Source organism: Lethenteron reissneri, chromosome 14 (genome assembly GCF_015708825.2).
Source record: "Lethenteron reissneri isolate LAM-NWPU_2019-01 chromosome 14, ASM1570882v1, whole genome shotgun sequence".
NCBI classification, from domain to species: Eukaryota; Metazoa; Chordata; class Hyperoartia; order Petromyzontiformes; family Petromyzontidae; genus Lethenteron; species Lethenteron reissneri.
Genome location: NC_083792.1, coordinates 3,825,118 through 3,851,624, shown reverse-complemented (window position 1 = coordinate 3,851,624; position 26,507 = coordinate 3,825,118). Strand labels below are relative to the sequence as shown.

The window sequence follows — 26,507 nt, the reverse complement described above, 5'->3', positions numbered from 1 at the left end:
AGCACCGCCGGTGTTTGCTACAGAGTTTCAGGCAAACTCTCATCATAGGCTCGCGGAAGGCGAGATGTTAACTCCAACGCCTGGTATGCAGACGGTCCTGGATTCCATGCAGACCCTAACGCCTGTTGTATATTTGAAATTCGTGTGTCTCTCTCCCCGTGGTCGCGTGGGTTTTTCTCCGGGTCCTCCGATTTTTTTTCCTCCACCACATTTAGAAACATTCGTTTGGAGTATTTGGCTGCTATAAATTTCTGCGTGATAAGCCACTTTGTTGAGCTATCGATCGTGGCCATCCCACGTCTGAAAAATATTTATATAGCTCAGTGGGCCTTAGCTCGTAAGATCAAAAAAACATTGTTTAGCTTAGTTCGGATGTCCCCATGAAAGACGGACAGATGGACAGCTATTGCAAGAACGCTGTTAGACTTCGTTGGGAAGCGTTGTTTATGTGTTCGTGAAATAAGTAATTAATCTGTTAAGCAATATTAAAAGACTGTGGTGACGCTGACGCGCAAGCACGAATCTAACCGCTCGCTGCGTTTACGATCAGCACCGCCTCTTGAACAAGAAAACGATATGATCACACGAAATGTCCGTAAGGGTGTTCGACGCGCACGGCAGGGTTAGTGTTTTTTGGGGCAATGACCAACGGCCACGAAGCTCTCACCTTTGCCGACTCGACTTCGACCGCCGCGACTCCGTTTTGCACGGCATGCGCATCTCCAGCTTCTCTGTTGTTTGATGGGAAAAAACGAATGAAAAATGTAATTAATCAAAATCCAGATTTAGGACATTCAGAATATTTACTTGTATTTATACCGGAGGAAACCGATTAACTTTAAAGCTCTCATTCACAGTTGCCCAGTCTTTCAGAGATATCCAATCCACGGCCAAAGAACGGACACCGTGGTACCGCACGCGACGATGTCGCTTCGACGCGCGTTACGTCCATGTTGTGCCCTCGTGTTTTTCCGCGCATTGATTAATCAACTGCTGTCAATACGACACGATGTGTTACGCGCGAGCGCTTTCCGTCGATAAAGCAGCGCGCGGTGGGCCTGGCTGCCCGGCGGGCGAGCTTTCAACCGCGCCGATTTTGGCGACTGACGCAGGGTGTCCGGCTCTTCTGGTCCGTCGATGAATGGGCGAGCCAACCACGTTACCCGCAGACACAGACGGACAGTCACAGGCAAGACAGTCACAGGCAAGACAGTCACAGGCAAGACAGTCACAGGCAAGACAGTCACAGGCAAGACAGTCACAGGCAAGACAGTCACAGGCAAGACAGTCACAGGCAAGACAGTCACAGGCAAGACAGTCACAGGCAAGACAGTCACAGGCAAGACAGTCACAGGCAAGACAGTCACAGGCAAGACAGTCACAGGCAAGACAGTCACAGGCATTCGGTCTAAGCTGGAATAACCGCGATGAGCTAATGACGATACAGAGGACCTTTGGTGTGTTGTGGTTGTGTGTGTGTTGTGGTTGTGCGTGTGTTGTGGTTGTGCGTGTGTTGTGGTTGTGTTGTGTTCGTGGTTGTCCCTGTGTCGTGCGTACAGCGTACATCTGTAATCTGGCGCTCTGGAGGGTGGGGTTCATGGTTCGTGCAGAGGTCATCACCCACCTACGAGATGGCCTGTATGTGGCGGTACAGGAAGTAGGTTCTTTGCCAACATATGCAGATTTTTGGGCGTTTTACCCTCATGTGCTTGTGTGTGTTTTTTTTTCCACCACATCAGCTCCCTACCATAATTCAAAAGAACCCAATAATAAATGGGTTAAATATCGCAGCGGGGGGAGGGTGGTGGGATGGTGCATTGGTTCGCGCACTCCGCTATGAACACGGCCACCCGAGTTGGATTCCTATGGTTGGACAAATTCGTTCCGAGTGATATCTGAATAGGGTCTGGGCTACGCCCATCACCGGTAGAGGCTGACCAGCGTGACGCATGGCCAAACATGACCCCATGGCCGATACAGAGTGGGGGAGGCCTTCATCCAGCAGTAAATTAATAATGATGTAATATTCATAATTTAAGCTTGTAAAACGCGCACAAGTATGATGTTTTTCTTTCTGCTTACCTGGTCTGGAATTCCTCGCTGGGTTGAGGAGGTGAGAGTCTCTTCCTCTCCAGGTCATCCTCCTCCTCCTGCCGACGACGCAACTCCAGCAGCTCCAGCTGAAGAGGGGACAGCAGAGAAACAGAGGTAAGAAACCATCGAGTCCCCGAGTCGGCACTCTGCAGGAATGTAATCACTGTGGATGGCATCCTCCGTTTCTACGTGATCCACGAACCCCGCCGGCATGTTTCCAGATTGCAAGCCTTTGGCATCAATCGGAAAAAAAAATGACGTGCATCGATTTTTCCATTAAAGTTGATTCTCATGCTTACACCAGACGCATTGAACCGTGAGAGTATATTTGTGTTGCGTGTGAGCAACTAGCACGCGCAATTGTACGTTATTCCACTGAATTGTGCGGGATTGCGTGCAATTGTGAGATTTGCACGAGACTTAATAGGATTAGCATGGGATTTCATAAGATTGCGCGGGATTGCACGGGATTGCGCAGGATTTCGCGGGATTGCTCAGGATTGCACGGGATTGCACGGGATTGCGCAGGATTGCTCGGTATTGCGCGGGATTGCTAATGATTGCACCGGATTGCACAGGGTTGCACGGGATTGCGCAGGATTGCTAACTATTGCACGGGATTGCTCAGGATTGCTCGGGATTGCACAGGATTGCGTGGGATTGCTCGGGATTGCGTGGGATTGCTAACGATTGCACGGGATTGCTCAGGATTGCTCGGGATTGCACGGGATTGCGCAGGATTGCTCGGGATTGCTATCAATTGCACAGGATTGCGCAGGATTGCGTGGGATTGCGCACGAGATGGTGAGCGTTCGCGCGAGCTTGAGCGCGCGATCGCGCACCCACCGTCGTGAGTTTCTGCAGCGCCCCGAAGCGCTCGTCCCAAGTGAGCGCCGACTTGTCGAAGGCCTCGTGCCGCTTGATGAGCTTCTCCACGTCGTCCACGCTGAGGCCAAGCTCGCGGCTCGACAGGTACGGCTCCTGGCTCAGCAGCCACGTCTCGGCCACGGACGCGTCGCGGGCAAACTGGTGCACCTCCAGGACTGGCGTGGCCCACGACGGGACGCGCATTCAACAACGACAGCGACGGCAACAACGGGAATAACGTGACATTAATAAAGAAATCAGAACGACAAGGCCGATTTGCAGCACGCGCAGAATGCATGCGGCGAGTCGCCAACGTGAGCCAGAGGCACGAAGGCATGTTTAAAAACGAGCGGCTTTTACGAACAAAAAATATAAACGCTGGAATACAAAACCCGGTTTACATCGGGAATGTGTTCCCGAAAAGGTGCGAGGACGAATATATCGAAACGACGTCAAATCGAAGCGATTCACGGGGTAGTCAGGTGGTGGAAGCGAAGGCTGAGAGACGACGGATAACGGGAAAGGACGGATGACGTTGCCGTCAGCGACGTGAACGTGGGGTCGAGGCAACGCAGGTCGAGTAGCGGCGCTAATGATCAAGTGACGAGGTACTTGCGAAACGACGTCAAAGGGAGAGACGTGAATCGGGGCATCACTGCATTTGTTTGTTCTAGATTTGAAGTTCGCGTGACTGCAAGGATTCATACTCTTTGGTTTTTTCGGTAAAGTCACGTAGGTAAAAAATTAAAATAAATGAAAACAACTAAATTAAATCAAGACGTTTGCGTTGCGCTCGAACGTCGTGATTTAATTTAGTTGTTTTCATTCATATAAATTTTTTACCTACGTGACTTTACCGAAAAAACCAAAGAGTATGCATTTGTTTGTATTATCGTGAAGTCGCTTCATAAGGTCAAGACAAATCCTTCACACTCACCATCAGCAGCTGTGATCTACCCACTGCTGGGTGGAGACCCACCGCCCCAAGCCGTTGCCATCTCTCACGGGAGGGCAATACAAACGTTCCATTTGGCTTCCGCACGCACGTGACCTGAATCCATCTCCGCGGCGGGGACTTCCTGCAAGCTGCCACTTCCTCGTTGGTTTTGACCACCGGTGTCGATTGTGACTCGCATCGTGCCCAGTAACGAAGCCAACTCCCTTACCCTCATGCAATTGGTCACGTCACGTTCAGCCCTGTGTTCCCCTGCATGCCTCTCACTGTATGTCCAAGAGTTCTTAGCGCCAAGGTGGCGAAATGTTCACTACCTCGACTGGTATGCAGGAGACCGTGGGTTGGATCTCGACCCCGGCGCCTGGATATTTGGAGTTAGTATGTTCTCTCTCCCCGTGGGGGTCGCGTGGAATTTTCTTGGGGTCCCTCAGTTTTTTCCCTACACATTTAGAATCAACGTGCGTTCAGAGTATTTGGCTGCTATAAATTTCGATAAGCCACTTCGTTGAGCTTTCATTTGTGGCCAGGTCGTTTCTGAAAAAGAGCTACATAGCTCAGTGGGCCTTACCTGATAAAAATAAAAAATTGTAAAAAATAAAAAAAATTGTACTGGCAGACGTGAAAAGCAGTGGCACCAACTTTGGGTCACTGACACAAGCCACGAATAACTCAACAAGAACAAAAATAATCAGACGTGACACGTCTCCTTCACACATCTCCACGTCAAATATACAACCATTTCTTACATGATCCATCAGCCACACGGCCACATCATAGAGAGAGGGGGCCCTTTAGAACAACGGTCCCCAACTTTTTTGGCACCAGGGACGGGTTTCGTGGAAGACGATTTTTTCACGGACTGGTGGGGGGGGTTCATCATTGGGTCTTTCCCCCTTTTCAAAGAAGCTCTCCAGCGACGTTTGTTTTTTACTCATTTTAGCTACTAGGGGCTAGAGCTTGAGGGCTTACCAACACTGTGACTGAGACAGGTGCGGCCCAGTTCCTAACAGGCCACGGACCGGTACCGGTCCGCGGTCCTGGGGTTGGGGACCCCTGCTTTAGCCTGTTAGATCGGCAGTTTACGAGCATTGAGCCAAGCAAGCCGGACTCGAAACCGGTCCAGAGTCGGCTCGTCTTGAGTCGATGCCGTTGAATTAATGCACTCCCGGAAGGCCGTGCGGCTGGTGGGTCATGTAAGAAATGTCAGGTGAGGATCGTAACCGGAGCGCCGAGGTGACATCGCGACCAACGCGGCGAGCACTTACTGAGCTTGAGCCACTCCCATCGCTCCTCCCACTTGTCAATCATCTCCTTCCTCTTCTCCGTCAGCTCCATCAGTTTCTCACTGATCTGGAGTCACCCAAGGAGGGGTCGGGGGTGGCACGCATTCATGTAGAAAAGTTAACTTAAGAGACAGCCACGCCCGGCCACCGTTGTCTTCGCATCGCACGAGGTACTCATTTGACACTGGTGTTGGCTGTGAGTGAGAATCGAACTGCGGTCGCTGGGTCCATAGAGCAGCCCACTAACAGCTACAGAGATTAAAAAAAACACATAAGCACACAGACACTCATCATCGCTGGCTTAACGAGCACCGGCCCTGGGTGCGGACGAAGCATCTAGCGCCGGAACAGACGCCTCTAGTAGCGATGGGACGGGGGGGGGGGGTGGGGGGCGCTGGCTCACAAGGGGGGGGCGGAGGATGGGAGGTGGGGGGTGGGGGGCTCACCTCTGCGGAAGCGAAGTGCTGGCGCTGCAGCAGCGCCTGGCCCAGCTCGACGCAGGCGGCGAAGCTGTCGTTGCGGGTGTCGATCTCGGCCTTGATGCCCTGGTGGCTGTTCATGAGCAGCTCCACGGACGACACATCCCTGGGAAGGAAGATGGGCACGGCCACCAACGCCACCGGTCACCCATCGCCGTCTCCGTAAGTCAGCGTCGTAATTTTCATTGGTGCCATCGGAGTCATCGTCGTCGCTGTTCTCATTGTCGTATTTGTCATCCGAGGTCACTGGGTTGAACCGGCACCGCCAAGATGCTGGGTTCAAGTCCGGGTATCAGCCACCTGTGATTAAACCATATTCTATAGTGTCGTGAGACGATGGTCTAAGGTCAGACATCAAAAAAAGTAGATTTTGTGCATAATTTGGGTAGATTTCAGCTCTGCGAATTTAAATTATCGAATGGAATGTTTATCTCGATAGCAGGGCTGGTAAGAAAGTGCTGCCCCCCAAGCATGGATACAAGTTTTGTATCATCTGCTTCCGCAGACCATTCTCTAACGCGGGGTGATGCGCCTCCTCTTTGAAGGTTCCAAGTGGATTCTTTGTCGCAATTCCACAATCAGGATAAGGATAAAAAAAGCAGGATACAATTGAGGAAAGGGACAATAAAATATTGCACAAAACGTAAGACTTGCGATACAGGCCTGTCCAATTGCGAGCCTCCATCAAAGTAAAAAAAGTTGGAATTTAAACTATTAACAATATTAATTTCACATGGCAGATTTACAGACCGTGAAGGGACACCACTTAATTCTGGGTAAGAGTGGCACCTTGATGCGACTCAAATTGGCGTGACTCAAATTGAATTTGACCTGAGCTATTGCACACAACCGTGAAAACCCACGACTCACGATGGAACAATAGCAAACACGCAAACGCGACTGACACTCTCCACAACAAAGTTCCGCACGCTCACACACGCGCGTACGCACGCACGCAGACACACATGCTCACACACGCGCGTACACACACACGCACAGACACACACGCTCCCTTGCTCACACACGCGCGTACGCACGCACACACAACAACCACTGCCATTCACCACTAAGTGGTGGTGAAGTCACTATGGCGCTTGTGCCAGGCTATGTGCCCTCACACATGTACAACAAAGACAAAGATCCCCCCCCCCGTATAGCCTTAACAGACTTTTAGGGCAAGTGCTGTTAGCGAGCACTGATAAAGGCGGCCGTCATGGGACACGAAAGGGGGTGGGTGGCCAGCACCACCACACACGTACACGCAAACGCTCACTCGCTCAAACACGCGCGCACACGTGCACTCGCGCACACCCGCCGCACTGACCGGGGGCTCTCCTGCGCGTCGATCTGTCGCCGCACGCCCTCCATCCAGAGCAGGAGGTCGCGCACCATGCGGAAGAAGCGCAGCTTGTCCGCCGTGTCCACGAGGCGCACGCGCCGCTCGCCGCACGCATCCAGCAGCGCCCGCCACGCCTCCGCCACCTCGCGCTCGCGCCGCGCGATGTCCTCCGCCTTCTCGCCCGCGTACGCCGTCTGCAGCCGCGCCGCGTCCTCCTCGATCTGCTTCACCTGCTCGAGCGCCGAGACCGGCAAGCGAGCGACGGGGGGGGGGGGGCCGAGGGGGAATGGAGAGGAGGGTGGTGAGTGGGGGGGTTAGGAGGATGGAGGTCGTAAGCGGGGTTGGCAGACGGACGGGCCTTGGAGGGTCACAGGCGTGAAGATGGAAGAATGTCTACGATTAGCACGGGTGGCTGTGTACGGCAAGAAAGAAGTTCAAAGTTCACACGTACAATGTCAGAGACGCGGAGCCGGCAGCACTGCTCTCCTGCGTTGGAAACCGGCTTTCAGCCACCCGCGATTAAATCTGGGTCTCAAACGTAACGAGTGGATGGTCTCAAGCTGAAGTCGGCCTGCTAGACCCATATAGTCCAGCCCACGGCATCACACACACACACAGGCACAAAGACGAAGATCCTCCCGTATAGTCTTAACGGATTGTCGCGGCTGTTAGCGAGCAGCACCTATGAGAGCTCACTACCAAACCCCTCGGAACACGACGGGGGTGGGGGGTGGCCAGCACCACACCCGCACCAGTGGCGATGTAAACACACCGCACCAGGTACTCATTTGAGGCTGAGTCGACCTCAGGGAGGCCCAGGACCGGTTCAGATAATCGTCACTGAGGTTGGCCGTGAGCGAGAATCGAACTCGGGCTGCCGGGTTCGTAGTGCAGCGCGCTAACTGCTACACCACCGCTCCCCTCACACACACATACACACACGCGCACGCACACACACGCGCACGCACGCACCTGCGAGCCGAGCGTCTGGATGTCGTGCTCGAAGGCGGTGTGCACGCGCTGGAGGCTCTCCACCGAGTGCTGGTCGCGGCCCAGGTCGTCCGACAGCTGCTGGTGCTTCTCGGTGACGCGGCCGAGCACCTCGCGCGCCTGCTGCAGGAAGCGGTGCAGCTCGAACGACGCCGCCAGCACCTGCGGCGGAGGACGGCGGTTGTATAGTTGACGTGTCGCGTCTGATTATTCATGTCCTTGTTGAGTTATTCACGGCTTGGGCCAGTAACTCAAAGTTGGTGCCACTGCTTTTCACATCTGCCAGTACAATTTATTATATTTAAAAAAAAAATTTACAATTTTTTTATTTTTTACATTTTTTTATTTTACCAGGTAAGGCCCACTGAGCTGCATGGCCCTCTTTCAGCAGCGCCCTGGCCACAAATGATAGCGCAACAAAATGGCACTATCATCGTGTAGAAATTTATAGCAGCAAAATACTCGTATTTTAAAATGTGGGGGGAAAACCAACGCGTACCGGCCCATTTCCACTGCTGCAAAAGGCGTTAAACGATGATCGTCTCGGTTCATCTCAGTCCTTTAGCAATCTATTTGCAGAAATATAAACACCCACCATCCATAACTGCTGAAACTATTTTTATTTTACCAGCTAAGGCCCACCGAGCTATGTAGCTCTTTCTCAGAAGCGACTTGGCCACAAGTGATAGCCCAACGAAGTGGCTTGTCACCTGGGAATTTATAACAGTTAAATACTCTAAGCGCATGTTTCTAAATGTGGAGGGAAAAACCGGAGGACCCGGAGAAAATTCCACGCAACCACGGGGAGAGAGAGACACGCAAACTCCATAGATACAACAGGCGTCAGGGTCAGAATCGAACCCACGACCTCCTGTATACCAGGCGAGGTAGTCGACATCTCGCCACCGTGGTGCAAATGTAAGCGCACGGTATCACGGGGAGTGGAGGGAGGGAGCAAGGATGTGTGTGGGCGTTTGTTGTTATACCGTTGCTTAGGACAGGCACCAACAGCCCAGATTACCAAGCGCCCAGTAACAAACGGTACTACGTAAGGCACGACAGCCAAAGGTTTGTAGGTGTATTCAACTGGGCGAGGTTACATAAGCACTTCGGAAAAAAGGAGATGGGAGCGAATTCCAAAGTGGAGCAGTGAGCAGATAGAAGCGGAGAGAGAAGGGTCGTGACTTGCAGAGTGATGAGTGGGTGAGTGAGTGAGTGAGTGGATGGGTGAGTGAGTGGGTGAGAGGGTGAGTAGTTGGGTGAGTGAGTGCCTGAGTGAGTGGGTGAGGAAATTAGTGAACTGTTCAGTGTGTGAGTGAGTTAGGGGGCGTGTTGTTGTGACCTGCAATGGTTGAACACAGTGTGATGGATGGGACGAAACCGTCAGTGTCTCGTAGCCCGAGTACTCAACATGTTTGGAAGGAATCAACGAACGAACTTCAAAGGATTAGCAGCCATGGTAGGTAGCAATACAAGAGTGATTGGGAGGCGACTGACCACCGACAATGGGTGAATGAATCCATCATGGCTCAATAAATCATCCTCACTGCCCTACCGCAGCGCATCGTACCTGCGTGCGAGTGTCGATGAGCTCCAGGAGGTCGGCCCACGCCTCGTTGAGGCCGTCCTTCCAATCGGCGATGGAGGCGGCGTCGGGGTGGCCGCCGTCGATCATCTCGTCCACCATCTCGTTGGCGGCCTGCACGCGCTCCTGGCCGATGAGTACCGTGTCGCGTGCGAACACGCGGAAGCGGTCCTGCAGCATCTGTCCCGGGGGGAACGCGCGCGCACACACACGCAACGCAACATTATTTTTAACAGGTAAGGCCCACCGAGCTGTACAGCCCTTGTTCAGAAGCGACTTGGCTATCACAAATGATAGCCCGACGGAGTGGCTTATCACGTGGAGGCGTGATGTCGATTCTAGATGTGGAGGGAGACACCGGAGGACCCGGAGAAAAATCCACGCGACCACAGGGAGAGGGGCATGCAAACTCCAAATAAAAAGATAGATGAAGAGTTGGCCGGACGGTGGAGGTTACGCTGCTGCACGTGGCCTGTAACCCAGCACTGCGGAGGCAGCGAGGGTTGGTGGATCATTGTGCAAATGTTGTGAAACTCCCTCCTATACATGTGGGCTTCCAGGAGGCACCGTGTCCCTGGCTCGGCTGGAGAAGGCAGTACAGCGACTGGAATAATCTGTACGGTAATTAAGTGTTGACCCCCTCACGCGCATGTGTGGGTGAGTGTGCGTGTGTTTGGGGAGCGGTGGCGCAGCTGTAAGCGCGCTGTGCCGGAAACCCAGCGAACCGAGTTCGATTCCCGTTCTCGGCTAACAGCAGTGGCGATAATCCAGTTTAGTCCTGGGCATACCCTAGGTCGCCTCAGCTTCAAATGAATACCAGGTGCAGTGTGTAGACTTCGCCACTTGGGAGACAAAGGCAGCCGGGTGTGGTGCTGGCCACCCATTCCCTCATGTAACCGTGCATGCCTTCATTGGTGCTTGCTAACAGCACTTGCCCCAACAGTCTGTTCAGGCTATACGGGGGGAATCTTTGCCTTTGAGTGCTGACCGCCCACCCCCTCGTGTGCCGTCCCGGCCGCCATGGGTACTCTCGAACAGCACTTGCCGCAAAAGTCTGTTAAAGCTATACGGGCGATCTTTGCCTTCGCGCGCAATGGCGGAGCGGCGGGCGAGCCTCACCGTCACGTGGTCGTAGTCCTGGCCGAGCTCGTGCGAGCCGGCCACCACCTCGCGCTCGGCGATCCACTGCTCCAGGTCGTCCACCTCGCGGTTGAGCACAAACAGCTTCTGCCACTCCTCCAGGCGGCCGCGCCGCTCCTCCGCCAGGTCCTTGAGGCCCGCGTACAGCCGGTCCACTTGTGACTGCCGCAGCCCGATTCGCTCGCTGGCCACGCCGACGCCGGAGGGGGGGGAGGGGCGACGGGAGGGTGGCGTCGTCAAAGGGCGCGTCGATTATTCGAGCGGAGAAACATCAATTGTCTCACCGGATCCCGCGTGCAATTGCGTGTGTGTGTGCGTGAATAAATGGCGGTGGTGTGCCGGCCCCGAGTGTGATTCCCGCTCACGGCCAACACCATTGAGGAATATCTTAACCGGTCCAGGGCCTCCCTCTCTGGTCTATCACGTGACCTGCTGTCAGTCAGGGCTGCTGTAGCTGCAGATCCCCTTCCCTGCCAGCAGCCAACGCTATGCTGCTAAGTCACCAAATCTATATCGCTACACGTGCTAATCGGAGGTGCAGGGGAAGGACAACAAACTAAACACATAAATCAGTTTTATCAATCTAGATTTAAAACTGCGTTGCTCCAGTGGCTTCCTAATATCGTTCCAGACGGCCGCAGAAGTGCATCTGAAAGCGGGCGATGCAGCAATGGCGAGCCAAAAGCCGCTACTGCTGCAAGGATTACCGGAGTTTGCGTGACTGTTTATGCTCCTTGACGGGAAGTGTTTATCGATTGCGTTACCCACAATGCAATGCTCCATGAGATCGTGAAACGAGCTGTCGACGCCGTCTCGGTGGGCGGCGTGCCAGGCGTGTGCCCCCCCACCCCCCACCCCCTCCCTCCCCCCACCCCCCAACTCCTACCTCTCGGGGTGCCCGTCGGAGATGAGTCTCCGTGAGATCTCCGACAGCTGGTGCACGTTCTCTGCGTAGTCCTCCACGGCCTGCTCCAGGTTCTGGTGCTTCTTGAGCATGGCCACGGCGCTCTGCTCGTCCTGCTCTCTCACACGAGGCGCCGCGCGGACGACGGCCCCGGCACGTGAGCCATCTCCTAGCCAGAGGCATCGGGAAGACGCCCTCCCTCAGGTGCCCTCAGCATTGCTCAGCCGCACGTTACAGTGGCAAGATGTTTAAACCAAACCATTTTTATTCCACCAGGTAAGGGCAACTGAGCAGCAGTTCAACCGCCATGCAATAGATAGCGGTGGTGGCATCTACGTCTGCAGAACATGAAGAACTAGTGGCATCTCCAGGAAATCATACAACTTAGTGTCCATGCCATACAACATGTTTGGAATCGACAGGGGTAAAGTTGGACTTACGAAAAAATGGACTTACAAACAGACCTCTGGAACCTAACTCGTTCGTAAATAGAGGAGACCCTGTAGCTCTTTTTCCGAAACGACCTGGCCACAAATGATAGCTCAACGAAGTGGCTTATCAAGTTGAAATTCATAGCAGCCAATGAGCTTTCGGTACTCCTCACATGTTACTGGACCTGTCCTGTTGCCTTTTGATGGCGAGACTTAACTACCCATAATGCTTAGGTATGTCATGTGACCTCCTATAATTGGGCTTTTGGAACTCCACAAAGTGCCACTTTGCAGCCAACCCGGCACAGACACTGCCACTACGGTGTGTGTGAAGCTATTATTATAATTAACTCGCTCCACCCCGATACAGCTGCTTTAATCTCACCACGCAGGCGGACATCAGGATTGCAACAGAGGCTCTTGACGGCACCACTGACACGGCCATTGTGATCCGGCCCCTATAAGCTGCCCCAACTCAATGAAACATTTGACCTTGGGGGTTAAAAAAAAAAAAAACTGCCAAATCTCTCCCCGTCCTCACCTTGGCCTTCTCGTCGCCCATCATGTACAGCTCCTGCTCGCTCATCCACGCCTCCGCCTCGGCCGCGTCGAAGTAGTACTGCTGCGCCTGCAGGGCCTCCTGCAGGCGGCCCTGCCGCCGCTCGGCCTCCGTCGCCAGCCTGGCCCAGAGGTCGCGCAGCGTGCCGATGCGCTCGCGCACCTCGGCCGCGTCGGGCCCGCCGTCCGCCGCCAGCCGCTCCCCGCGCTCGCACACGTCGTGCACCCACGGCTCGTGGCCCTGCATCTCCTTCTGCAGGGTCTGGCGCGTACCGACGGCAACGATGGGGGGGAGAAAAGCGCGGTCAGGTACGCCGCTGCGATGTCCCCACCCACCCCCCCCGCCCGCCGACTCATCGAGGAGATACCTGTCAGAGGATCTGACGTGGCAGTGAGCTGGCATCCCCTTGTCTTGTAGGCACTGGACAGAACTTAGCTGCGTTAGTTTAGTTTGTTGTCCTTCCCCGCACCTCCGATTAGCGAGGTTGGCTACGTACGGTGCGAAAGAGGTTCAGTATACATACATGCAGAACTATGTATGTTGAACTTCTTCAAGATATATACATACAATACGGTGCGAAAGAAGTTCAACATACATACAGATTTATGTATGTACAGTGAATTTATTTGGTAACGTACGTAGCCAACCGAGCTAATCGGAGGTGCAATGCCCAAAGAGAGGGGGTGGCTCCTCTCCTCCGTGGGTGGGGGATGAAGGAGTCACGCGATTGTGAGCATGCGAACCATCGCAGAGAGCGCACAATAGTGACAGGAACCAGGCATAGGCCACCATGCTGCTACGAACGTGAACGCCAAAACACAAGGTGGGGGGGGGGGATATCGTGGGTTCCATTTACGCACGTGAACTGTGACCTCAACAATTCATCTTGACCTGGTACAGTCCAGTGGGCTAGGTGAACAGTCAATACGTCGCCTTTGTCTTCCCCGCTAACCCCCCCCCCGCACCCGAGTCTTATCTCGATCGCGTTATCGGCATCGCGTCTTCACGAGCCGGAGAGTCCATCGCGAACGGTGCATCCCCTTCGTGTGAGAGAACGGCCCACGGAAGTGGATATCACAGAGCTACCTCTGAAATCCCTTCACGTGAGTCTCTGATCCAGCCAATAGAGGGCAGCACTGTCCCACCTGCTCTGCACGTGAAAAGTACCGTCCGTCGCATGTCAAAGCAATATTTACTTTTCCCGAGCTGGAATTGAGCCAAATGGAAGTGCAGAATAAAAAAAATTGTCACAGAGTCATTGGTGACCAGGCTGAGACCATCACCTCACTGCACTTGAGAACTTAGTTTAATCACGGGCCTGGATTCAAACCCAGTACTTCACCACTGCCAGCTTAGCGCTCTGAACCTCTGACGCACCTGTGCCACTTCAAGCAGGCCCTGATTCCAAACCTCCCCGTCGTGTAGGGAGAATGCTTGGTGTGCACTATTGATGTCACGCGTTACCTGGTTTTTCTTCATGAGCAGCTGCACGGTCTGGAGGTTGTGCCCGTGGTCGGTCGACGACGCCAGGGGCATGTGATCATCTATCCAGAGCTGTGACAGGGCGAGGGCGAAAGACGAAGGGGGAAACGTTGCGATGAAAAACCTTCGCCAAAACAACGCCCGCGCTAGGCCCAAAACGAAGCGCCCGGGGGCTCGCTAGTCAGGTGAGGAGCTTGGAGAGAGAGAGAGAATTATAGTGGAGAGACAGGAAGAGTGAGGAAGACATGGCTCAGAGAACACAGTTAAAATCACAGACATCGTGTTGCTTGTGAAGGAAAGTAAACGGACTAAAAGTCTGAAAAATAAGAATAGGTTTTACCCTTTCTAACAGCTGTTAAGATGTTCACGCACCAAATCGATACACTTTCCAAGGCATCAAGTCTGCATTCACCACACGCACTTGTGGTGAACATGCAAACAAACATGCTCTGATAATATACGTGTTGCCTTCGAAAATGATTGGCCTACACCAGAGACAGCCTTCTTTATGGCCTAGTCTCACCACCAGTGTCAGGTCAGAAAACGCCAATAGGGGAACAGCACAAGGACAATACACTATCAGAGCATTTATAGCTCGGAGTGAGCAGCTACATCATGGGACCTTTTTGCCAGTATCAAAGTATAAAAGATAATAATAGATGTGTACCCTTTCTAGCAATACAACAGGAGTTGTTAAAATGTCCGAACACCAAGTAGAAACCCTTTGCAAGACATCCAACTCTGCATGAGCCACGCGGACTGGAAGTCACTAGAAGGGACGACTGCTCTCAGTGGAGACCACCGATTGGGTGAGAGCCGCAGGGGGGAACACGCGCAAGTGGATGTCCACCCTTGCGGGTGGGGAACTGAAATCGGCTCGCGTGCAGCGGCGGCGAGGAGGGCCGTCGCGACGCGCGGCTGCGAGAGACGGCGACAGCCGGACGACGGTCGGGGGGGAGAGGGGGGCGATGATTACGGCTCCTCAGCACCGTACGGTCGTCATTGGCGACGCGGGAGCGTTGGGCACCGTTGCTTCACCTCTGCATAGTCTAGCATCCGTGCAACTGTTTTGCTGGAACAGATGTGTCCACCACCTCGCCTGGCAATCTAACAATGTATTTTTAAGGGGAGACCTTCATCAAGCAGTGGATAGATCATTGCTGACGATGATGATGATGATCGAAAAGCACATACAGTCTGTTCTCCTATAAAGCGGTAGATGGGTACGCAGGCTGAACAAAGACGGAGGGCGTGTGGGTAACGTCTAGAAGCATCCAGCAGCATCCCGCTTTGTGTGATTCTACGCCGAGGCAACCGTACAACTGCTTAATCCCACTTGCGCGACCCAGTTCCGTTCACTCGATCGCGTTACATCCAATCCACGTCCACGTTATATATAACAAAAATGCGTCCCCTAACACATTCGTCGCTTCACATATCAAATTCGCGTTCTGAAAGCATATCATTTCGAACCGTGAACCCACTCACAATCTCGTCCTCCAAGTCGCGGTTGAACTGGTGGACCTCCTTGGATGCGAGGAGCTTGCCCTTCCGCTGCTGCAGGGGCTGCATGACCTGGTGGAGCCTCACCACCACCACGCGCTCCAGGCCGTCCGCTTCGTCAGAGCCCTGGCCCTCCTGGCGCAGCGCCGACGCCTGCGTCTGCAGCTCCTCCACCTCGCGCTTGCGCACCTCCATCTGGTTCTCGATCATCTGCCGCGGAGGCCCGGAACGACGCGCACCCCACCGCACGCGGTCAGATCGAGCTTCGCGGATTCTCCCTCCCGCCCCAAAGCCGACCCGGCTCGGGTCTTCTTCCTCCGTTCACCCGTCATCGAGCCGAGGTCACACCGCTCGCAAATGAGACTCGTCCGGGTGGGTCACTCGAGTTCTCACCCTAGGTCTAATAAAGTGTGCCCGGTTGTTTGGACATACTTCACCATTCTGGTCAGTGCGGGTTGGAAAAGAAAGAAAGGAAAAATAAGTGCGGAGTGGTCTAGCGTCGGGTTCAAATATCACTGGCCGCTGATGTTCGTGCCCGTGGCCAGGAATGTACCCCGGGTTGCCGGTCTCTACCGCACTGGCCTCCTGGTTTGCTGGCTGTGCAATATCCCTTAAGTACCCTGCTGTAGTCGCTCCGTGACAATATTGACGTTTCTGTTTTGTTGTTGCTACTCCTGCTGCGCTCACGCAGCACCGCGGATCTCCCGTGCAATCCGTGTAAACAAATAAAGTAAACTTAAGCAAAAAAAGTAAAGAGTGCACCTTGACTTAACTTGATCGGGAGGATCGCAGGCTGCAGAAACCACTTGCAGAGGAAGCCCTCTAGCAGGCGCTACCTCACAAAGCCGGACCCATACGTTTTGAGTACAGCGATCGATTTCTCTCCGCTTCACGGTGGTTCGGTCACGTGGCGAAATCGGACACCGCGAGAATTACTCGCAGGAGGAGTGAAAGCTTCACCGCTATCCCCGCGCGTGCCGGGCGGGACGGCGTGGACGCGGCCTCCTACAGCCGCGTGAGGTCACCAAGTTAGCCGAGCTAAGCGACGTTGAAGTAAGCGTTTAAAAATAGCACGTTTTTACTTCATCGACTTGGGGTCCCATTATCGGCACCCCAAGAATTAAGAGACCCCCGAGGTAAAACGGACACTGGTTCTCAAGAGCAACAAATGTTGCCCCGGAAATGTCTATAGGCCGACGGAATAAAAAGTTACTTTAATTTATTTCTGCGGTGAAACGGACTGGATGCCGAGCGTAAACATGTATCGGCCGAGGAACTAACTTCGAAAAAAAACATTGCAAATCCATTGCAGAATGGACTGAGACCATCATTAACTCACCCACTACACTTGTTGCCCTTCCCCAGCAGCTCCGATTAGCAGAGTCGGCTACGTACGGTGCGAGAGAAGTTCAACATACATACATACGTACTTGGGAACCAGCTTCACAATCCCATCGGCCGCCTGGATTCCGAACCAAAACCTCGGCCGACGGGGGTGGGGAGAGGGGGGGGCGGCCTTACCGAGTCCCTAGCCCCCACCTCGCCCCCACGCATCCACCGCGACGCCCGCATCCACCTGGTGCTTCTTGAGCAGGATGTTGACGCCGGTGAGGTCCTTCCCGTACTCGTCCGACTGCGTGTGCGACTCGAGCTCGCCGATCCACTTGTCGAGGTCGGCACAGCTCTGCGTGAACAGCTCCGCCTTGTTGGCGTCGAAGAGGCGCTGCGCCTTGGCCTGCGTGGTCGACTCGAGCTCACGCCACAGCCGCTGCAGCTCGGCGAGCTCCCGGCGCACGACGGGCTCCGTCTCGGGCTTCTCCGTCACCAGCGCTTCGCCGTCCTGCCGCGCGGGGCAGACAGGGACGGAGGGAGAGAGCGCATCCTCCGGGATTAACGAGAGCGAGCCAACACCACGACGCGCAGCCGCCTTTCGTCTCCCCAGCAAGCGATGTTCACGCACCCGCACCAGGTATGCATTTGAGGCTGAGACGACCTAGGGGAGGCCCGGGACCGGTTCAAATATTCGTCGCCACTCAATGGCGGAGCCAGGATTTTCAGGTGGGGGGGGGAATCCCTCCAGCAATGAAAATGATAAGAGGAGTTGTTAGTAAGCAAGGACTTGTCCCTTGCTTTTTATTCGACGCGTGTGCGGCGATGGCGCTGCCATAGATCGAGGGTCGAATTCGAACAGCATTGTGTGATCGGCATCGCACTCACTAAAGGTGAATGACTTCAGGGAAGTCGCGTACTGTATACGCAACTGCGCACAATTATGTGAGTCACTTATAACTGCTTTGCCGTTACTTATTGCTAATTATGGACTCAGACTATTGTTCTATCATCTCATAGAGTCCCTGGCACGTAATAATATTCTACACAGTGGCAGTGGGGGTCGCAAAATGCCGCTTTATTACTAATAAACCCCAATAATCCGATCGATATTAGGGATTTCGATGGGATCATTGGGAGGGCACGTGCCACCCCCCCCCCAAGCACCAACACTACCGCTCGCACACAGGTGAACGCGCACTCGCGAGCACACACGGACGAGCGCCACGCGGCGCACGAACCTTCTTGATCTTCTCCAGCCACTCCTTGTTGGAGGCCAGCTCCGCCATGAATGCCTGGTGCTTGAGCCACTTGGAGTGGAGGTTCCTGGCCTCGTCGTACGACGTGTCCTGCGCCGTCAGCATCTTCTCGTTCACCCAGCACGTCAGCTGTGGCCACGACCACGCACACGCACACCGGAGCAGCGGGGTGAGTGGGCGGGCGGGTCGGAGGCGGGGGGGAAGAGGAGGCGAGTGGAAGAGCTGGTGAGTGGGTGATGTGAGTGAGTGAGTAGGGGATGTGAGTGAGTGGGCGATGTGAGTGAGTAGGGGATGTGAGTGAGTGGGTGAGTGAGTAGGTGAGTGGGTGAGTAAGGGGGTGAGTGGATGAGTGAGTGGGTGAGTGGACAATGTGAGCGAGTGGGTGAGTGAGTAGGTGAGTGGGTGAGTAAGTGGGTGAGTGGATGAGTGGGTGAGTGAGTGGGTGAGTGGACAATGTGAGTGAGTAGGTGAGTGGATGAGTAAGTGGGTGAGTGGATGTGAGTTAATAGGTGAATGGGTGAGTACGTCAGTGCGTGATTGAGTGAGTGAGTGCGTGGGTAGATGAGTGAGTGAGTGGGTGAGTAGGTGAGTGGGAGGGAGAGTGGGTGATGTGAGTGAATGGGTGACTCCTTGAGTGAGTAGGTTTGTAAGTGAGTTCGTTGGGTGGGATAGTGGATGAGTAAATGAGCGAGCGAGCGAGCGAGTTACCAAACAAGGGGCTTCTCCTGCCCAAATCTCACCTCGCGGCACTCCTGAAGGAACTTCTGGAGGTCCCTGTTGTCCCTGAGCCTCACCAGGACGTCCCCAGCCACCTCGCGGTTCCTCCTCGCCCTGAGAACCAACGCCGGGAATTCATCAGACATCAATCGTCAAAAGTGATCTCATCATCATCCTCACCACCGTCGTCGTTGTCGTCAAGAGTCATTCGGGACCTCGGATCAGGTGATGGTGGCGTCAGGTTCCGAGCTGGTGTCTCGGAGAATCTGTCCCCCGGGGCAGGCGATGCGGTGAGCAAGTCGGCGGCATCGTCCATTCAATGAATGCCGCTGTAAATGTCGTCTACAGTAATTGAGGGCGTCGCGATTATATGCCGTTACTTTCATGGCGAATGTAATCATCGTTAATAATTACATAGTTTCTAATTAAATTTCTTGGAGTAAGAGACGCCACGTGTGCTGTCCCTACGATCACAATGATTGCTCGTTCTTTGATATTTAAAATAAAATTACAAAAATTCTGGGCAAATATTTACGAAATATCGCAATAGTTGCAATATCTAAAGTGATATGGTAGCTACTACCAATATGCCGCCGGTGCTTCGCAGCAACATGTTGAATGGGACTGCGTTTGAAGGATACTTTTGGGCAACATGTTTGGTACAGAAGTAGAGCAAAGCACAGAAACCCATGCAATAGAAATGTGAAACGCAATTGTGAAGTTATGGGAAACTCATATCGCGATAATTTTCATGTCGTGAATATTAATGTCATACAGTGATAAATATGCGCCAATGGTCAATCACATATTCGCCACTGATGTTGGCCGAACCCAAATCGCGAGGCTTGTAGCGCAGTGCGCTAATCACTGCACTCCTGCTCCCCACCAGGATGCATAAGGCAATGAAGACAAGCTGTAACCTCCGATAGCCTGAGCAGGCTGCTGGGCCAAGTGCTGTTAGCGAGCGCCTATGAAGGCCTGTACACAAGGCCAGCACCACGATATTTACAAACTGCACACCAACACCATTATCAATACTCGCAATTCTCCACGAGTTGACGGTGACGTCACCACGGCGCCTGTGCCAGGCCAGGTGCACTTTGAGGTCGGGTGAAGTGCCGAAGGCTCGCTGACAGGGGGTCACGGGACAGACCCAGGTGCCATGGGTTGGCTGACTGAGACGACTGGCAGATGCACCAGCTGTACCCCCTACTCTGCCAGCTTGTTGTATTTTAGCCGCCTGGCGCTCCGCTCGTTGTTGCGAGCGTCGCTCCTCTGCCCTCTGTTGTTGTTGAAGGCCGACTGACTCCAACTGTCCAATCGCGTCCTTCACGAGCCTCCTCCATGCACACACACCCACACCCGCGCAGGCAGGCAGGCAGCCGTGCGTGCGTGCGGGCTCCGTACCATTCCTGGATGGTGTCCACCTTGTCGGAGACCTTGTCCGCGTTGACGTTGCCGTCACCGACGAGGCGAGCGCCCAGCTCGGTGACGCCGTGGATGCGCTCGTCGTTGGCGTCCATGCTGTTCATGAAGTTGTCGTGCTTCTTGATGGCTGCCTCGGCGCCCTCCAGCGTCTGTGGCATCTCCGCGTGGCTCAGCGCGTACTCCTGCGCGCGGAGAGAGAGAGAAGGGAACGAGTACACGGGTCATTGCGTGCAAACACCGATCCTGGACGCTCTTCATCTCAAGGCACATCTCCCGCGACGGAATAGGTGGCAACCGCTCACCTGGTTGGTGAGGAACACCTCGGTCTGCTTGGCGTCGCGCAGGAACGTCTGGAAGCCGTGCGCCTGCGTGAGCTGCCGGTGGCGGCTCTCCCACAGCGCCTGGACGTCGTCCCAGCCGGCGTCGAGTGACTTCAGCTGCTCCTGCAGCTGCCCGTGCTGCGGGTCGCTTGGGTCTTGCGTGAGCAGCGCGCCCATGTCCCTCACCCGCTGGAACTCCTCCTGCGCTCACGCAGCCGTGACAGGGAGGGAGGAAGGGGAGGGGAGGAGGAGGGAGGGAGGGAGGAAGGTAGTCAGGAACACGTGGTCGCTAAGCACGAGGTTAATCGCGCACCAGCGGCGTGGTTATCGAGTAAGGCCGGCGGTGCTGCCAGTCCCGTTGGAGATCCTGAGCAGAAATGTAATTTGGGTGCTGTCACCTGGCTGCTGGGAGGGGGAGCAGTGGGGGCGCGTGCGCCGCACCTGGTTGTTGTCGATCTCGTTGCGCAGGCCCTCGAGCTGCGCCAGCTGCGTCTCGGCCTCGGGCAGGCTGGAGGGCGGCTCGTCGCTGGCGATGGCCATCTGCGTGCGCGACAGCCACGCCTGGAAGTCGTCGAGCGCCTGCAGGAACTGCTGCAGCTTGCTCGTCTCGCCCAGCGAGGCCTCGCGCGAGTGCAGCGTGCGCTGCAGCTCGTCCCACACCTGCACGCGCGCGGTGGAAGGGGGGTGGTCAACGTTTGTTTTTTGCGTGGGAACGTCGCCCTCGGTGGGGTGGGCTCCGGTGCGCGTCGCTGTGGAACTGGAGCGGTACCGGGAGCGCGGGCACACGGGGCAAACAGGAATGAGAAAAGAGACCCCTTCGAAACCTCAGCAGCTGACACCGACTGAGCGGAGTGAATTGCAACCACGCGAAACAAACGGCATAGGGAAAGTAAGTAGTAATTTAAATTAAAAAAGGCAAATAAACTTGTTTTTTCCCTTTTAATTTTTTTTACGTGATGGGAAGGCAAGCCGGAATAAACGCATCTTGCACACGCCACGGGGGGGTCAAGCGACACCACGGAACTGGACTGAGCGGGGTCGGGGTAGAGGTCGGGGTCAAGGGTCAAAGTTAACGACCGTCGGTGTCGTAGCCAGCGGGGTATCCGCGCTGTCGCATGAATTTGACTCGATGCAATTTGTGCAAACTACAGAATACAGGCAAATACGACTGCGGTACGTGCTTTGTGGTGAGGGGGGCCGGTACGTGGTGCGAGTGGCCAGGGGTAGGTGAGAGGCCCAGCGGCCTGGCCACGCCTCCCACCTCCAGGTTGTCGTTGAGGCGCTGGCGGATGGCGTCCGCCTGCTCCGGGTGCTCCACAATGAGTCGCTCCGACTCCGTCTGCAAGTCGCCCATCTTCGCCTGTCGAGCGTCAACGTGGCGGCGTGAATCACACCGACGATGGTGATGGAGTCATTGATAACGATGATGGTGGTACTGATGGTGATGGAACGGCTGCTGTTGACGATGATGACTGATGATTACAGTTGCAATAACAACCGCAGTGAAATAAAAAAGGAAATAAATATTGCCTGAGAAGCAACTCAAGCCACAGGATGCATTTGTTTTATTGTAGACCTTACGAGCATTAACCCCTTGTTTGCCAGTTCAGTTTAATTTATTGAATTCGTTCGTAGTAAAGGAGCAGCAGTTCCCAACCATTCCGTAGGAATCTACGTCAAACTTCTTTCGCATCGTGGATAGCCAGCCGTGCGAATCGGAGGTGATGCCGATGTCGCTGCAGATGACGTGCATGATGGTGTGATGCTGTCAGTGTTGCTGCTGATGACGATGTCAGTGTTGATTCTAAATACTGATGATCATAATGATGCGACTGCTCCTCTTGACACTACGACAGCTGCTACTACTGCTTTGATAATGATAGTAGTGACATCCTGGACATCTGTGAAAAAGAGCTTCATAGCTCATCAGATTCCGACAATCTATGATGATGATTGCTTTACTGATAAAACGATGGTGATCCAACTGTTGCACTTGCAATTACTGACAAAGACACCACGCAGGTTTTCACAGCCAATAATATTACGATTGCTTTGGTTCGGCCACATAATGATCTGCCCAAAGTTGTGTCAGCAGACCCTCCATCACCTGACATATAGCCAAACCAAATTAAAATTATCAAGTGATGCAAAGGAGTTTGAGCAAGCTTCTCACAACCACATTCAGCAATTAAGGTACGAATTTGCCATTGTATCTCACTGCTGAATATGACTTTCAGAATGCGTTCCCCAACTCACCCAGCGAATGAACTTAAGCAATAATAATCGGAGCGCTGTGAAACTCTTGTGTCGGGCAGTAGGGGGGGTGGGTTTGATGACACAAATTTGGCCAGAGACCGTTACAAAGATCATTACTAAGAGGCTAAACCCAACATTTCTCTTTGAAAGCCCCTAAACTGAACTATTTTTTATTTTACCAGGTAAGCCTCACGGCTAGTTTTTTCAGAAGCGACCTGGCCACCACAAATGATAGCTCAATGAAGTGGCTTATCGTCGCGTGGGAATTCATAGCAGGCAAACACTCTGAACGCGTGACGTTGATTCTAAATGTGGAGGGAACAACCGGAGGACCCGGAGAAAAAGCCACGTGACCACGGGGAGAGAGACACGCAAACTCCGAATAGACTACGGTGGGGATAAAACCCCCGATCTCCTGCATACCAGGCGAGGTAGATCACATCTCACCCCCCCCCAACTACCCCGGCCCCCCCCAACTCCCCCCGCCTTCCCCCCCAACTACCCCTGCCCCCCCCCCCAACTCCCCCCGCCTTCCCCCCGTCGCACCTGGATGGCGGCGAGGTCGCGCTCCATCCCCGTGAGCTTGCGCTGCAGGGCCATGACCCCCGCGAGGTCGCTGCCCGGCTCGGCGGTCAGCTCGATCACCTGGGGGGGCCCAAACGAAGCACGCAGTCAGATTCTGAGCCGCTGCCGAGTCGGTCGTCGGCCAATCATCATCATCGCCCTCGTCAGGAACGCACGGGGAATGAATGCGCCGCCCACAGCATCCACCGCGCTCCAAATGCGTCGCAGAAAGGAGGCTTCCCGCGAGGTTAGGCCCCCTGGGTTCACGACGATCCGACGGCCGATCGGACGGTGCCGTGATGGAGACACGCTCGAGATCGGCTCGAGATCGGCTCGAGATCGGCTCCCAACGGCGCGAGCTCGGCGTGCGGGGCTGCGCGCTCGAGTCGATCGCGCGCGAATCAGCGCTCGTTTTGACGCGTGCGTTGCACGCGTACGGCGCCTGGCGTCGATCCACCGTTGGGCGAGGGCATCCCCATGGGGGGATATTTGACCGTACTTCACCGCGCTTATCAGTTGCGGGTCGGCGAAAGCGTAGGTGTGGGAGCTTTGAAGTGCAGTGCAACAATGAATTTTTTTACGAACTGCTCTCTGCTGCCCACAACGTAGCCCCCGCCCCCACAGCAGCCTCTGTCGCATTTGAAACACGGCGTTAGCCCATGGGGACGCTATCCAGGGCTCAAGCCTACTTAGTGGCCGAGATCTGATGAGACGGCAAGCCTTCTGGGCTCCCTCGGCCACAGGTGTGAACTTTACTCCGAGGAACATTTGTGTCACAGTTGAAAAATATTCAGGCTTAATCGGGTCAAAGTCATCTCTTCCCTGCTCAAAATGTGCACGGGGTGGCACTTTATATCCACCGGTCGCTCTGAGAAACTGACAGCAACTCCACGTTCCTATGGCGGGGGCCAGTCACTCCGATGGCATGACCACTCGACATCCCATGAAAGTGGTACTCATTGTATCGTCCCTGGAGGGATGAAGAGCTATGAGCAGGATTTGAATTTGTAATATTTTCAAATGAAATCAAAATATAAGAGTAACTTATCAGCCCGTGCCAGGTGGTAAGTGACTGACTGTCTATTATTACCAGTCGCCTGTTGGGCTGTATCTGGTGTGAAGTAACCGCATCCGCACAAACCATGGCACGTGCCGTTACTCGATGATGGGCAAATGGGCAACTAAAAACGAATCCGGCATTGTGCAACGTGAAACAACGGAGGCATCACCCACAGCGACACCACCGCCACTGACGCAATTCATCTCGCTCAGTCGTTGCTTTACGCCAACATCGGCCACACGACGAAGTAGAGGGAAACCGTCGGGTTGTGCAGTTATCCGATTAGAGCCGTGGGCGGACATTCACTCTCTCGCTCGTTCACTCGATCGCTCATTCGTGGGATCGGAGGAACAAACCTTGGTCTTCTCACGGATCCAGGCCATGGTCTCGGTCACTTCGAAGAAGTAATTCTGGATGCTGAGCACCGAGTAGAGACCGCCCTTCTTCCTCTCCACCAGCTCGCGGAAGAGCGCCCACCTGCGGTGCGACACGCCGTCCCGCAACGCGTCCAACGGAAGAAAAAGACACCGCAGCACGGAGCGGAAGAGAGTTTTTTTGGGAAAAAGTTTTTTTTGTCGAAGAGCTAATTGAGACGGCAGATGTTTTTGAGATTCGTAGGGGGTGGTTTTTTATTTCCCACCGAGATCACCAGTTCCATGCAAATGAACACAAATATTTGAACATTTCAGTCACCTCATAATGCATTCCTCATCTCCATTGGTGGCTCTGAGCCGTGGTGCAAATTCCCCATTCCTATGACAGGGACCAGTCTTTCCATAGGACAACCACTATCGGCTTCACACAATTGGTACTCATTTTATAAACTCCGGAGGAACGATGGTTTGGGATCGACGCAAAAATAGGGATTTTCAAAAAAGAGCATGAGCCAACGTTAGAAAGAGCGAGGCGGCCACTTACTGTGTGGGCGGGGCTAGTGGCTGAGTGGGTGGGGCTAGTGGCTGAGTGGGCGGGGCTAGTGGCTGAGTGGGTGGGGCTAGTGGCTGAGTGGGCGGGGCTAGTGGCTGAGTGGGTGGGGGCTATGTGGAGTGAGTGGGGCTAGTGGCTGAGTGGGGGGGATATTTAAAAGTGGGCGGGGCCGACAGAGGGAGGCTCCAGCAGCTCGCTATGTGCCCGGGTTGAGCCTCCCGGGAAAATTCGGTGACCCGGCAAACCCGGGGGGCAGCCGCTCGTTGCTCACCGCTTGTTGAGGTTGTCCTGGCGTTGGCGGACGTCGCCCTCGCTCGGGTGACCCGTGTTGGCGAGCTGCTGAGCGATGTCGTTTACCGTGGCGACGCGCGACGCTTGCCCGTTCATCTCCGGCTCCAAGCTATCGAACCTGCGCATCGGCGGACAGGGGACGCCAAACAGAGGGATGACGGGCTGAGTCGACGGCCAACCGGCATCCGGACTCCGCGACCTTCCACCCCGATGGTGCTCGAACCACAGCGCTGTTGTTATTACCAGCACAACGGACGTATGACGAGAATTTGTTGAAGTCGAGCATGTGGCGTGACGTGCACCCACCTTTCTCCGCCACGTTACTCAATTGTTAGGAGCGTCAACACGTTCGTCAATAACGCCTTAAGAGGAAAAATACATGACAGGCAATGTCCCGGGCAATTGATTGTAAGCACATGTTAAGGCCAGCGAAATAGAGTGAATTGGAGTTGGAGAATGCAACTTGTTCATACCATGGAGGCTGAAAAGAATTACACTTTAAATATATTTCCAACAACAGGGATGACAATGATCTCCCGTGACAGCCGTGTCAGCCAGGGCAGCACCAATGAGTCCCGGGGCATCCTCGCGGGGACACATCCCATCACGGCCACGTGCTTTCCGACTGTACGTCACGCAGCAGCCAGCCACCTATGAACTAGGCCAGTGTAAATTTGTAGTATTTTGACCCGTGGTCCCAATTTGCAGTACAGGGACTCCTCTACTTACGAACGGGTTAGGTGCC

General features: G+C 54.4%; 1 protein-coding gene across 2 annotated transcripts in view; it reads right to left on the bottom strand.

Moving 5' to 3' along the window:
* The window catches only part of LOC133342265 (spectrin beta chain, non-erythrocytic 1-like), a 153,576-nt gene that overhangs the window by 13,392 nt on the left and 113,677 nt on the right, over positions 1-26,507 (bottom strand). For both annotated transcript variants that reach the window (XM_061551313.1, XM_061551314.1), the window contains 23 exons: positions 25,743-25,880; positions 24,901-25,021; positions 23,467-23,565; positions 21,926-22,024; positions 21,106-21,324; positions 20,647-20,865; positions 20,324-20,526; positions 18,940-19,030; positions 18,182-18,328; positions 17,188-17,451; positions 15,597-15,821; positions 14,091-14,180; positions 12,609-12,887; positions 11,619-11,749; positions 10,712-10,916; positions 9,578-9,772; positions 7,990-8,169; positions 7,003-7,247; positions 5,646-5,784; positions 5,182-5,266; positions 2,941-3,137; positions 2,083-2,180; positions 668-731 (listed from right to left, as the gene is read on the bottom strand). In XM_061551313.1, coding sequence (XP_061407297.1) covers positions 668-731; positions 2,083-2,180; positions 2,941-3,137; positions 5,182-5,266; positions 5,646-5,784; positions 7,003-7,247; positions 7,990-8,169; positions 9,578-9,772; positions 10,712-10,916; positions 11,619-11,749; positions 12,609-12,887; positions 14,091-14,180; positions 15,597-15,821; positions 17,188-17,451; positions 18,182-18,328; positions 18,940-19,030; positions 20,324-20,526; positions 20,647-20,865; positions 21,106-21,324; positions 21,926-22,024; positions 23,467-23,565; positions 24,901-25,021; positions 25,743-25,880 — 3,733 coding nt within the window. The remainder of the gene's footprint in view (positions 1-667; positions 732-2,082; positions 2,181-2,940; positions 3,138-5,181; positions 5,267-5,645; positions 5,785-7,002; positions 7,248-7,989; positions 8,170-9,577; positions 9,773-10,711; positions 10,917-11,618; positions 11,750-12,608; positions 12,888-14,090; positions 14,181-15,596; positions 15,822-17,187; positions 17,452-18,181; positions 18,329-18,939; positions 19,031-20,323; positions 20,527-20,646; positions 20,866-21,105; positions 21,325-21,925; positions 22,025-23,466; positions 23,566-24,900; positions 25,022-25,742; positions 25,881-26,507) is intronic.